The sequence below is a fragment of the Cydia pomonella genome, chromosome 18 (assembly GCF_033807575.1).
Source record: "Cydia pomonella isolate Wapato2018A chromosome 18, ilCydPomo1, whole genome shotgun sequence".
Taxonomy (NCBI): domain Eukaryota; kingdom Metazoa; phylum Arthropoda; class Insecta; order Lepidoptera; family Tortricidae; genus Cydia; species Cydia pomonella.
The window spans coordinates 2231476-2245235 of NC_084720.1; the positions used below are offsets into that span (position 1 = coordinate 2231476).

The following is a 13760-nucleotide window of genomic DNA, read 5'->3' on the forward strand; positions in this document are numbered from 1 at the left end:
TAGCAAGAAAGTTGTACATAATGTAAAGCATTTACAGAGGCAGGGTCACAGTCTGACCCACTCTATCATCGCGTAGGTCGCGCCCACATCAATCAAGACAAACTATTTAGGATATATGCGTTCAAGATGAGCATGGATTTTTAGTCGTTTGGTCCTTTGAAGAGTATTCGAAGGCATTTTTTTCTAGAAGGGGACACTTTTAAATAATGACAAGTACGTACAAAGAGTGTCTAATTAGTATTCATCTGAGCATATGCAGTCCTCGACGCGGTGGGGACGGGTTATTAGCCGGTGCCGCCTCCGCGCCCGGCCATATTGTTCCGACGCCTGGCTCGAGCGCCGCCGCCGGCCGCCGCGCCAATCGCTCCTCCGACTAACGCTAATTCGCTCTGTCAATATTTGAACTGTAGTGCCGCTCCGATGATTTCACCAGAAGAAGCCGAGCCGGTGGCTGGGAAGGCAAGATGTCGGCATAGCTGATTGACGTTGATATACGGCTGTGTCACATCGAGCCAGCTCAATCCACCGGCGTTCTACTCTCGAAGATCGTGGTTGCACCCTAGCGAAGAAGGAATTCGGATCGCTCCCGAGTCGCGTTCCGCGCCCGCCCGGAGAGGGCGCTTTGACAGCTGTCATCGAGCTTTCTCGTTTCTCGGGCGGCCGTGGGACGAGTCGAGTAAAATTTTTATTTATATCACACACGACGATGTTCCCGTAGAGTGCGACCGGCTGTGTACGTGCGTGACGAAACGATACGAAAACACGACGACAGAATGGCGAACGAGGAGGTTTTGGGGCCGCGGAAGACGATGTTCGTTCTAGTGATTGTTGTGGGGTGTTTCGCGGTGCTGTGGCCTAGGATCCTGTCGCCTCTGATGCTGGGCCAGGGGCAGCTGAAGCCGAACCAGCTTGACCGGGACGCAGGTAACCGTGGTATTTATAACTATAAGCTCAATGTCAATATCGCTGGACGCCGCGACGTTTGGAGCGTATCAAATCTAATTATACGTCGCTCTGTACACAAAACACGCTTTTCAATGGTTAAAATGAGTTTTGAAATGGTATTTTTGTTATTCTTTGGATTTTTCGCAACGTAACTTTCGCGTGCGTGTTTGTGGTTCCCAGCGCGGCCGTGCAAATATGCCCAGCTGTTGACTGAGCATTACCTAATGTTGATATAAGATCTGATCGGAATGCTGTTAGAATCAAACCAGTTGGTTCACTTGGATATATCTATATCTTGTTCTTCTGCTTTGTAATATGTGTCAGGGATGTTTACTGCCTTGGTGAACATAATGAATTTTCTAGGAATAATGACAATTTAAAGATATTAAATTTGCATTAAAACTTTGCGTGTTATAGTGTAAAAATGACGTATTTCGGGATATCTTATGAAATTGTAGCAACCGTTCATAATAAATAACAGTATAGGTAATGAAGATGACAGTTAAGGTAAATTATGCATTCCAATATGTCAATTACTTATACAGTTTGAAGTAATAAATAATTATAATATCTATTAAATGCCTTTAAATAGGAAACGGGAAATATAAACGAGGGCAACCTTAAAGATAAATTAATAATTTGATTTTAAATTATTCCTTAGGCAATTTTACCATAAATGTATGAAGTAATTATCAGTTAAATGGAAAAAAGGAAACATAAAATAGAAGGTTAAACATAAATCAGTTACAGTCAGGGCCCGTACTTTTCATGCCGTTGACGCAAAAATGACGTAATTTAACATACAGGGAGTTGTTTTACAATACTACAAATTTAGATAACTTACTTATTGACGGGTATCAAAATAAAAACTTGTTACGAGAATAAAAGCTTGTTACGCTGTTAAAAATCAAAAATATGTATTATTTAATAAATTAATAATCTCTTATTTATTTGAATGACAATAAAATGAAAGTCAGTTAGATGTTTCTGTACTGATTGTCAAGTATATGTATAACTTACCTAATGAGGTTGATAAATGATTAATTATTACGAAAATATTAATTGGAATCATACTCTATATAGCGTGATGTCATTTTTCTGTCAACGGCATGAAAAGTACGGGCCCTGGTTACAGTTATTCATTTTAATTATAAATTATATACAGGTTGTTTATCGTATACTTTGTTTCTTTAAGGTACAATCTTAACACATCATCTAATTACATAAACGCTTTTTAAAAATCAGTAACTTTTACTTATGAAAGCAAAACAATGTAAATAATTGTATATGATTTATACTCAGGGCCCGTACATTTCATGCTATTGATGGAAAAATGACATCACGCTACAAAGAGTATGATTCCAATTAGTATTTTCGTAATAATTAATCATTTTGTCAACCTCTTTAGCTAACTGATATAGATACTTGACAGTCAGTACAGAAACGTCTGACTTTCATCTTATTGTGTCTCAACTAAATATTAGATTATTAGTTAATTAAACAATACATATTTTTGATTTTTAACAGTGTATTTTACGTAACAAGTATTTATTTTTCTACGCGTCAATAGGTAAGTTATGTGAATTTGTAGTGTTTTTTTACAACACTACAAATTCAGATAAGATGTACAGGCCCTGTTTATAATTGATACATAATTGCCATAACTTCTTTTCAAAAGTGGTTAGCAATAAAAAGAGTATCAAAATTGCTTACCTTCTTTCTAATGCTAAAAAACGGACTTTGATCAAATATGGGTGAGGGCTTGGAACAAACTCCCAGAAGATGTGGTTTCAGCACAAAATGTGAACCAGTTTAAAAATAAATTAGACAAGCATATTATATCTACTACTCGTTCATGATAACTATCTTAATGAATATTGGATACAGGTCATATCAGTTGTCAAACTGCAAAGTGCCTGTTTATTAAATAAATAAATAAACATATAAATAATAATAAAATAAAAGTGTAAACAAGGTGGACTACAAGGCATCCCCTGTTTAAACTTAATTTGACAAATCTTGCATAAATATGTGCAACATGCATATTGTCTGTGATAGTTCAATACAACATAACTGACAAATGCAGTAAGGTCCAATTTCCTTGTAATTGTTTGAATCTCGAACTCTTTCAACATTGTAAGTTGCGCGGTATTGCACTATTTCTGATGATGGGTTAGTTTCCGTCTGGCTATTGTTTTCGTTTTTGACAAAATTTTATGTAAACCTTATGTCTAAACAATATATCTATCTACATAAAAATGATATAAATCAAGTAGCAAAATAAAAATGAATAATATTAGCTTCAACTCCATCAAGTGGACGAAAACGAGAGCCTGGATGGAAACTGGCGCAATGACCCTAGTGTTCTACTTGAAGTTAAAATTTTGTAATTAGATCAAAACGATGTATTGCCATCTGTGTCCGCCCCACGTGACCATCACCGTGATTTGTATGTAGCACCTATTCCCATGTGTGCCCGGCGAGGACAGATGGGAATACACCATCAAAACATATCTTAATAGTATGAGAGTAATCTTTTTGCTAAGCTCTGTGTCCCAGAGCTAATTAGGAAAAAACTTTAAGATTTTATCCATTAACAAAATGTTATACAACAACGTACATTATTATTACTTTTCTTGATTCCTTTGTATAAATTGCAAACCTTTATTGTATATTGATAACATTTTATTTTCCTGTTACTATATTGTTTCTTTAATTATTGTTTTTTTGCCGGTTACATAATACTGTTATCCATTTGACAGCAATTCTCTTCGTCACATTTTTGACCGCACTAGATAGACCAGATGCAGTCCTTGCCAAGCTATCATGTGGATAACTGTGACCATCATATCCATACAGGTTTTCCTCTAGCAGCCCACAGTCCTAATATTAGTACACATTACCTCCAATGAAATTTATATCATTATTAAATGGAACAGAGCTGCTTTTGGTTTGTTTCATTTAATTTGAAGATTGATTCAAAAATGACTGCAAATGTTTGGGTTCCGTACCTCAAAAGGAAACAAACGGAACAACAAATTTGAATAACGGACAAATAAGTTAAATTGTATGGAACCCTCGGTGGGCGAGTCCGATTCGCACTTGTCCGGGTTTTTCTTGTATGGTGGGCCGCTAGACGTTAACATTAAAAAAAAGACTATCCATACATTCCAAATACAAGTTACTTATAACAGGATGCTGCGAAGTCATCTTCGAATCAGAAATGGCCGTCCTTGAGCTAGTAAACGAAGTATGCAGCTCCGCCGTCGGAAAAGACGGCTTATTGTCCGCATATGCAGCCGCTGAATGCCGGAAAACCGTCAACGAGACCTGCGGGCTGGACATAGCTGCTTTCTTGAAAAGAACTGATAATGTTGGGAAGTCAACGAAGGTGCTACTGAATACGATGAAAGAGAGCAACAGCTCGTGCTTGAAGGAGCATTTCGGAGTGCCTGTCTGGAGTCTTGGTGCACATCCAGCATTGAACTCTTGGGCGATACAAGATGACAGTTAGTAATTTTGTGTGATGTGTCTAACAACCATACTAATATTTTTCGCATTAGGCTGTTAGGGATTATATGATTCTGGCTCGCAGAGTTGTGTGAGCTGTTAAGAGCGAAGTCTGAACTAAAACTTGTAAGAAGCCTTATCTTCAGGACGGGCCTTACGGGCACTAAGAATGGTGCTAGTTCAGTGGAGTCACGAATTCGAGCCAATCGTGCAGTCTAACGCAACTTGGGACCAATCGCGTTGTGGCGTTAGACTGCACGATTGGCTCGAATTCGTGTGCGTGACACCGCTGTAGTGGTCCCGTTCTTGCTCGTAAGGCCCGTCCTTAAATATAATGTCAATGCTTATATTTGACAGATGCCAAATGGTGTCTAAGGTTCATCAGAATATTAACTCACACTACTCTTAATTCACATCGTAAATTGTAAAATTCTACTGTAATTCAGGATTTAAGATTATTTTCATTAACATTAAAGAAAGTTTCAAAAAATTAAGAGACGATGTTTAAGGCCCGGCACCCATTATCGACATGGCACGCCTAGGAACCATCGGTATATCGCCAAGGCAGTGCTTGGAAATGCTGAGGCATCCCTCAGAACCGGCATTCTTAGACATGCCGAGACGTTCTTATCATTTCTGGACACCTGCCTGAGAAAGAACGCCTGAGGGATACCTCGGCATTCCCAAGCACACCTAGGCATGCCTGAAGAAGCCTCGGTAATATGCCGAAGTATCCTTCGCCAGGCTATGCCGATACGTCTCTTCTATTTAGTATGAACAGAAGCGTCACAAATTATTGAGTAGTTATTTTTGAGTTTAAATATAATGAATATACAAGTATTAATCATACAAATTACAACCTTTGAAACTGTTTGCTTATGTGTTTTAGTTATTATTTATTAGCAACTTTCCTGATATTTTTAAATAAAATAACCATAGATAAGAAATAATTCCGTTTTAATAATAGCATGACGTATTGATAACTGTCTAAATAATATTAACATCTGTTTTTGTGTGTTGATTTGATATGTTTAAATAATTTTAATAGATTGGGTATGTGTACCTAAAGGGGCCCACTGATTACCAGTTCGCCGGACGACATCGGCCCGGCCTGTCAGTAATTCGCAGCGAATGATGATTTATGAACGCAAAAGTTTCTTTTTTGACTGTGTCTGTTTTGTGTTATATTACCTATATCATCATCATCATTTAAGAGCATGGCTCTTGTCGGTGGAGTAGACGCCAGTTTTCGCGGTCCTCGGCCAAGTTCTTTAGGTCCCTGTAAGACACGACATTTACTTTTCCTTTTAGTTGCTGCGTGTAACTTGCTCGTGGTTTTCCTCTTCCTCTTCTACCTTCGATCTACCTATATGTATCTACCTATTATAAGTTGAGTTTTCGCCAACGCAAACTTCGTTTCCGATGCGTCAAAGTATAATAATAGGTTCCTTATTTTATTAGAGCGTGTAAGATATTTTGAGCGCATTTTGAGCCCGAATTGTTCCGAATCTGATATTTTATCCATTGTTACTTCAACCGTTACATATATTATGTTTATTAATTTGGCGAACGCAGCCAAATGGAGGTGTAGTGCTAGTTTATCACTATACGTAAGGATATTCGCTAATATTAATTATACGCTATTCACGTGTTTGTGAAGATATATAATACGTAGTATACATGTGACAGCCTTCTGGTTAAATTAGCCAGTTAATGAGTCGCCTAGGATATTCATTAAACACCGGCATCCAATTTGATGCCTATTGCGATAGGGAATAATGTAACCTGTTAAAAGATCGTCTTATAGAAAAGTTTCTTTTTTTCTGAATAAACATGAGCTCGCACAAAGCACGGTTGGCTGTGCATAGAGGGGGTGTTGGTGCTTACACTTATGTATGGTAGCGATAGTTGGGTATGGCAGAAGAGGCTTCAGAGTCAAGTGAATGCAGTGGAAATGAGAGCGTTGAGAAGTGTGTGTGGTGTGAAATTACAAGATAGAATTAGAAACAGTGTGATAAGGGAAAAGTGTAGACTGAAAGAAGATGTAGTGACAACAATTGAGAATGGTATGCTGAGATAGTCTGGACACGGAAAGAATCACTGAAAGAACGTTAACAAAGAGAGTGTATAAGGGTGAAGTAGAAGAGGGAGCTGGAAGGGGTAGACCTCGGCGGACTTTCTCTGATCAAATCGGGGAAATCCTCGAGAAAGGCTAGGTCAAGAGCACCCTAAACCGACGAGCGTGTATGAGGAATGTTATGAAAGCGAAGGAAGCGAAAGAGGTATGTCAGGATCGTAGCAAGTGGAAAACCGTGGTCTCTGCCTACCCCTCCGGGAAATAGGTGTGATTATATGTATGTATGTAACATGAGCTTTTTTCTGGATAACAAGAGTACACCTCGCAAGGATAGCATTAAACTAAATATAATATAGCTCCGCCATTTTGAAATAAAAATACAAAAACTGAATCGCAAAAAGATTTATTTAACCATCGAACCCGCTCACAAAATTTCGTGTGAATCGGTTGGGAATTGCGACCTGTAGAGAGGAATGTACGGACATGCGAAAGCATTTTTGCGCAAGCTGAAACGTAGACTCCTCTGGAGTTGCAGGCGTACATAGGCTGCGGATACTGCTTACCATCAGGCAGGCCGTATGCTTGTTTGCCAACGACGTAGTATAAAAATAGACCTTCGCTGAGGCTCGGTCAACAAGACGTAGTATGTATGTGTCCAGTTGAGAAATGCGCAGCAGCCGCACATACGAAATAGTTATTTGTTTTACAAGGGGGTAAAGTTGCTGTTTAACCGCTCGTGTTAATATTGATACTGGAGCAAGAGTAAGATTCCAAAATTGCAAGGGCCCCGGTCCCGAGCAAGGGAAAGGTCTGAGAAGTGGAATCATGAGTGTTGTGAGGGTTTCAAGGCACGAGGATTAAACAAACTTTACCTCCGAGTGAAACATAATTTTTCACCACACCAACACGAGGAAAATACTAACTATAAAATAACAAAAAAATCAAACCAAATCAAATCCAAATGAAAGTAATATTAATGTATCATTCGAAATCATCATTTAAAAGTCAATTCCACCAGCTAACATAAGGAAATAACTCAAAATTTGCATCTGATTACTTTAGCCCACATGTGGATAAAATGCAACTTTCTCATTAGTTTTTGAAAAATCAAGAGCGCCTTTACTAGTTTGGTGTGGTGAAAACATTTTTGCTAAAAACGTCAAGAGTAGAAATCTGAGGGCCTGCCGCGAACACCGAAGTTCGTAAATTGCGGGCATCATTCTCACTCTAATAACACCTTAATTGGAGTGAAAGAGAAAGATGTCTTTCTAATATGACTTCGGTATTCGCGGTAGGCCCTCTGGTCAATAAGTATTGTGTTTCTAAAGTCTTCCTATGTTGACCAACGCTGTCGAAATCGCGGAATGTCACTAAATGTACTAGAAACTTCATTGGCATATTTAACTGACCATCTTAAACCTTATTCCCATGACATAAGTTCTACCATAGGTTAATAAATTATGCGTTGTTGTTGAGACTATCTTCGACATAAGAACCCGATTATTCTTGAACTTTATTGCGACGATTTAAGGTATATTATTGGTCATTTGTTCGATATTAGTACACGTACCAATTAGCGGGGTTGGGTGCGGTTGTAAACAGACGAACGAGAATTTGGAACGAATGCACGTCGAAATAGTAGATTGTGTCACAAGGGAGCAAAATGACATATTGGGATTTAAATCTTCTTGGGTCAGAGGTGTAGGGTTAGAGCCGTGTAGCTTTATTTGACGTTCATAAGGGCAGTGTAATATGCCTACTTGAATAATAAACTATCTTTATTTACATTGAATCCTGAACGGAGCGAAGGACTAAAATAGAATCCTGAGCGTTGTGGGGATTCAAGGGTTAACGCCCAAGGCGGAAATAATTTTGCTACCGTGTGACACATAATGCTTTTCATATCACCTATGAGGATATTAATTATTTTTCAAAATATTATTAAATTTCAAAAATGAGTATGCAAAAAAGTAAAAAAATTGTGTCCTAGAATAGAATAGAAAAGTCACTTTGATCACTCCTAGAAGGAAAGAAAAGTGCCACTTTGACCCCTCCTAGCAGGGAAAAAAGCCCTTTTCCGAGTAGGGGGTGTGAAAACTGTTTTTGACAAATATAGAGTGTTATGTGCTATTTTTATCTGAATCGCTGCAAAAACTTAGATTCTTACGGCCCGATTCCAAGAATGAGATAAGTTCTCATTTAGATATCGTTTATATGTCGTATAATTGACAGAAGCAGCTCGATTCGGGCAACCAATGTCACTTTGACGTTAGAAATATCGTAGATAGATCTTCACAGCGGAATCGAAATAAACGTCAATTTTGACATGTCGTTTAGTTAAAGATCTTTTCTAGATCTTAAACGTGTCTTAACCATTCTTCGAATCGGGCCGATAGTCAGGTACTTATTAGTCTTCATTCTATTCTTATTAAATAGACTCGTGTATCGAAAAGCCGAAAATACCGAGCCAATTGTGTTTGTTTTATTTTTGGCTGGGGCTTGATGGCAAATATTTCCCTACTTGTGCCGTACGCTAAACGATAACTCTATTTTCAATTTTCATGAAATGTTTAATAAATAAATATATGACATTAGCTCACAGAAGCAAGACATTTCAAGTTATACTCGTTTTAGTACAACAATGATCACTTACATTAGACAGAGCATATGAATGACTTGAGATTAGTGCACTACTCATTGCGCTCGCACACTAACATTACTAACAGTTGACCATTAAGATAAGATAACATAAGATAAGAATAGCCTTTATTGACCAAAATAATAATTCATTACATATAAAATTTTACATTAATTCATATGGCATTTATGTTGATTTTAATATTTTTATTAAATCATTTTAATAAATATATTTTAATACCATTGCTTTTCATTAATTATTTAGTCTGCCTTCTTGGCATAGGCCTCCTCCAGCTCTCTCCATAGCTCTTTGTTCTGTGCTGTCCCAATCCCGCATGCTTCTGGATGTCATCCGACCATCTCATTTTTGGTTTACCTTTTCAAAACAGGTAAGACGATTAGGTAAACAATTGACCATTAACCATTACAAATTGAACCGTAAACCGCAACGGACGGTTACAGTTTACGGTTCAATTTGTAATAGTTAATGGTCAATTCTAATTAACTTTCGGCTATCACTGCATACTTAATTGATATACTGGTAATAGCGCGACCACTCGTTTCAGTCGCAACCATGTTTTAAGACCAGGGGGCCTACCGTGAAAACCGAAATTCGAAAATTGCGGGGATATTTCTCTTTTACTCTCACTAAGACGTAATTAGAGTGACAGAGAAAAATGCTAGGACAACAACAACAAAACAAGTTTACACATGTAAAACGGCGGTTCAAGACGCGTTTGGCCAGTGACGAGGACGTTTTGGCCAGATTTGCTGTTTTAGGCTTATAGCTTTAAAAGAGCCTGTTAAAGAGCTTCTATTCCATATACGATTATAATATTCTAAATGTATAAGTAATTGTAAATTTATTAACGAGAAAAGTTTCTCTTTTATTATAAATAAGTCTTGTAGTTAAAAATAAATATAATATAAAATTACCTAACATTCTGTATTTTCTTGTCCGTCTGTAAGTTTGGTCCAGGACTGTATCTTTGTCTTACGCTAGAGTACTAGCACCCAAAGAAAGGGATGAGTATTGTTTTCCTGGTTCTTACTGATTGACAAGTTTGTTTTTGCCAGACTATAGTTTGTTGCCTTTTGACGTTCAATTTGAATTTAATCTGGAAGAACGCAGCTGGGGAACTATCCCCTTACAAAAAACCACGGCCATAGATAGTAAAACTGCTGCTTACTCTGTATTAGGCATGTGGTTATAGTGTTTCCTAGTCTCCTAAGTCCCAGATACATTAGTGCAGTTTTGAATTTGAAACGTTTTATTCCATTATACGTAGTTAAAATTCGATCTAATGTCCTTTTAAAAGTACATCGGGAGTATCGGAACTCACTATCAAGGCTCGGAACCGGTTTTTTTTAAACAGCGGCAAGTACCAGTTTGTTTCGGCTTTACTCCGAACTTTCTTAAGAACGCGAACGTTTTAAGAGCTTTATTGTAACCTGAATAAACCGGTTTATTCGACGAGCGACGAGACGGCTGGCCGGCCTGGTGGTGTGCCGCGTAAACAAATACACCGACATAGGAAGAAACCGGTTTTTAATGTTCTAAACCCGCTAATCTGACTAGACCTTATAGCTGTTTTACGAACGAAACCGAAATTAAAAGATCTTGCGCCAAGTACCTACATGATAACGGTTTGGAAATTTAACTGGTTTCCGGGCCTTGCTCATTATGAGTATGGTTTGCACAGTACTCCGAAGGATGAATCCTTGTAAAGCTTGCCTGTAGCGCACGTGTAACTCCACTAGAGATGCAATCGTGGTATAATATCAATGCCTCATCTGCGAGTGGTAGTCTACGGAATAGGCATTGTCACGTGTTGAGGTCACATGACATTGTCACGTCGTGACATGCTCATCTTACTGGGCCATGTACTTGATAATTTGTTACATGGCTACGTCACAGAATATTTGAGATTTATAGCCAAATACTGCAAGCAAATGGAGATTTTAGCGTCTATGATATATGGTTTAAATTTGAAGTGGTTAGTTATATTGTTTAATAAGGCCTCTTTCCTTCTTAGGTATATTAAGGTCACAGATATAGGACGGCGTGCTGTTAAAATTAGAATCACTTATATCGTATTGTAAACGTTATGTTTATTATGTCTAACCGATGTATTAAAATAGTGATCCATAAAAGTTTTGATCGGCAAAAAAATTATTTTACCTATAGGTATGTCAAGCCTCGCCATGCCGTGCAAGATGACAAATTGATAATATGTATCTGAAAATAAAAATAAAAATCATTTATTTCAGACTAAAGGTCCATACATGGTTAGTAAACATTAAAATCAAATCTTATTACTAGTGTTAGTACAATATAAAAAGTATATAGAACTAAAACTAAAAACTAATCAATGGCCGCATGAAGTCTCTGTCAACGATTGAGCATGGGGCCATTTTCGCGTTCCATAAACACGCTCAGAATACTGTTGGGGCCGCGCAGGCGACGCATCAGTGAGGCGCACCTCTTGCGCATTATCGCCGCAAAGCTGTCAATTTGTGCCTCCGCAAACATACCAGAGGCACTACAAAATCGCGGCAACCCCATCAACACCCGGAACTAATGATGGCTCCTCTACACGATGGCCCAGCGCTGGACGAGCGAGATGGCCATTGCGATGGTTGTGAGCATACACGCACTATGAAATGGGCCACGTGTAGATGCGTACGCACCATCGCTGCTTTTGATGTGCGGATAAAAAACTGACACCGTGACCAACTGACTATCTCATCGCCATCCCGCCTAGCCATAAGCCATCCGACAACACTGCGCTCTCCAACACGCTGGCCCATCATAAGCGGCCCCACTGATTACCAGTTCGCCGGACGATACAATCGGGTAATTCTACGATACTGTAACGTCAGTTACCAATTATTTCATGTCTTCTTACATTAATTAAGCAAATTTAAGTATCCAGATATCTACCTGTAGGGCTACGCCAGACATGCAGACACTTAAATTAGCTTAATTAATGTGAGAACACACGAAAGAATTGGTAACTGACGTTGCAGTCTCGTGGAATTTCCCAATCGTGAAAAACTGGACAAGAACTGGTAATCAGTGGGCCCCTTTAGTGAGCCAGTCCAGTATGATGGCCCGTCGTGTAGAGGACCCATGACGTTGTCTACATGCGCGATGTACAGTCACCTGCAATAATGTTACTCTTCGAAGGCCGCAAAAATATGTGAGACGCTCTTATGGCTCTACAAATAAGACCGTGTCAGATATTTTTGCGGTCTTCGTCGTGGAACATGTTATTGCAGGTGACTGTGTAGTTGACTCGCTCACGGCACAATTCCCGTAGGGTAATTTTTAAATTCTAGTCAGATTTCTAGAAGTAGGTATTCTGTTTTAGCAAAAGCAGGACAATTGGACTGTAAATTGGTCAATCGTAATATAATTTTAGTACGTATTCGAGATATAAAACCACAGCGTAGGGAAATTTCTAGCCTGTTAGTGGCTCTTAGAGCGTGCCACTGATAAAGGCATCATCTCCACAAGTAAAGTCACCTGCAATAATATGTGACACAACGAAGGCCGCAAAAATATCACACGATTTTGTTTGTAGTAAAGGCGGGTCTAGACGGGTGTAACGTATAATGTAATCCATCATGTAATGTAACAGGAATTCAGGGAGTGGACGACGCTACGAGCATTACATGTAACGCTCGTGCCTGGGGGCCTACCGCGAACCACGTTCGACGTGTTGCCTCCCTATCACACTTACGTAAGAATTAACAAGAGCGACAGACAGGCAACACGTCGAACGTGGTTCGCGGTAGGTCCACTGATCCATCGGCTGTCGGTTTTTAGGGCGACCACAGGCGCTCGCAGTGCCGTCCATAGGTTGACGCCATAATAATTAATAATTAAGTTGACGCCGTATTACACGTTATACCCATCTGGGCTAGGCTATAACCGTGAAAATCGAAGTCCGTCAATTGCGGGCATTTTTCTCTGTCACTCTAATTACGTCTTAGTGAGAGTAAAAGAGAAATATCCCCGCAATTTGCGAATTTCGCTTTTCGCGGTAAATCGTGTCACATATTTTTGCGGCCTTTGAAGAGTAACATATTATTGCATGTGACTGTACCAATAATTATTATGTGTCATAACTTACTGCCAAGTCGATACAGTGTTAGTTTCGGAATATAAAATAAACTAATGCCAAACCCATGACGAACGAACGACATTTGGTCATCTACCCACGTGTTCTTATTTTGGCAATTTTAGATCTAACTAGATCATCAGTAGAGCTGTTTGTTCAAATATGTAATTGAAGTAGTACCTATCTTAGTTGCAATTGACTCGTTCAAAAATTAAAAGGCAAAGGCCCCGTAGGTTCGTGTCCTCTCACTCTCACCGAGCTTAAGCGTGAGCGAGATGGATGTTTGTGCTCGGGACCACGGATATCATGTTTTTGAATTTGTGTTGTAATTTTTAAAAAGATGAAAGCAATCGCCTAATTCCCTCAAATTTTTAGAAGTAATTTTCGTATATTTAGCTTTTGTGCATAAATTGGTACAAATTTTAAAAATGCGTTTTACACCTATGTTCGTGATTTTTTTCTAT

The 13760-nt window shown here is 38.8% G+C and overlaps 1 protein-coding gene across 10 annotated transcripts in view; it reads left to right on the plus strand.

Annotated features, from left to right (window-relative positions):
* The first annotated feature begins 253 nt into the window (after positions 1 to 253).
* The window catches only part of LOC133527668 (neurofilament heavy polypeptide), a 63249-nt gene continuing 49742 nt past the window's right edge, over positions 254 to 13760 (plus strand). For 4 of the 10 annotated variants that reach the window (XM_061864775.1, XM_061864784.1, XM_061864778.1 and 1 more), the window contains exons 1-2: positions 621 to 924; positions 4140 to 4454. In XM_061864775.1, the coding sequence (XP_061720759.1) occupies positions 774 to 924; positions 4140 to 4454 (466 nt within the window). In that variant the 5' untranslated portion in view covers positions 621 to 773. Of the gene's footprint in view, positions 925 to 4139; positions 4455 to 13760 lie in introns of all 10 variants that reach the window. The other 6 variants (XM_061864782.1, XM_061864776.1, XM_061864780.1 and 3 more) reach the window with 5 other exon arrangements.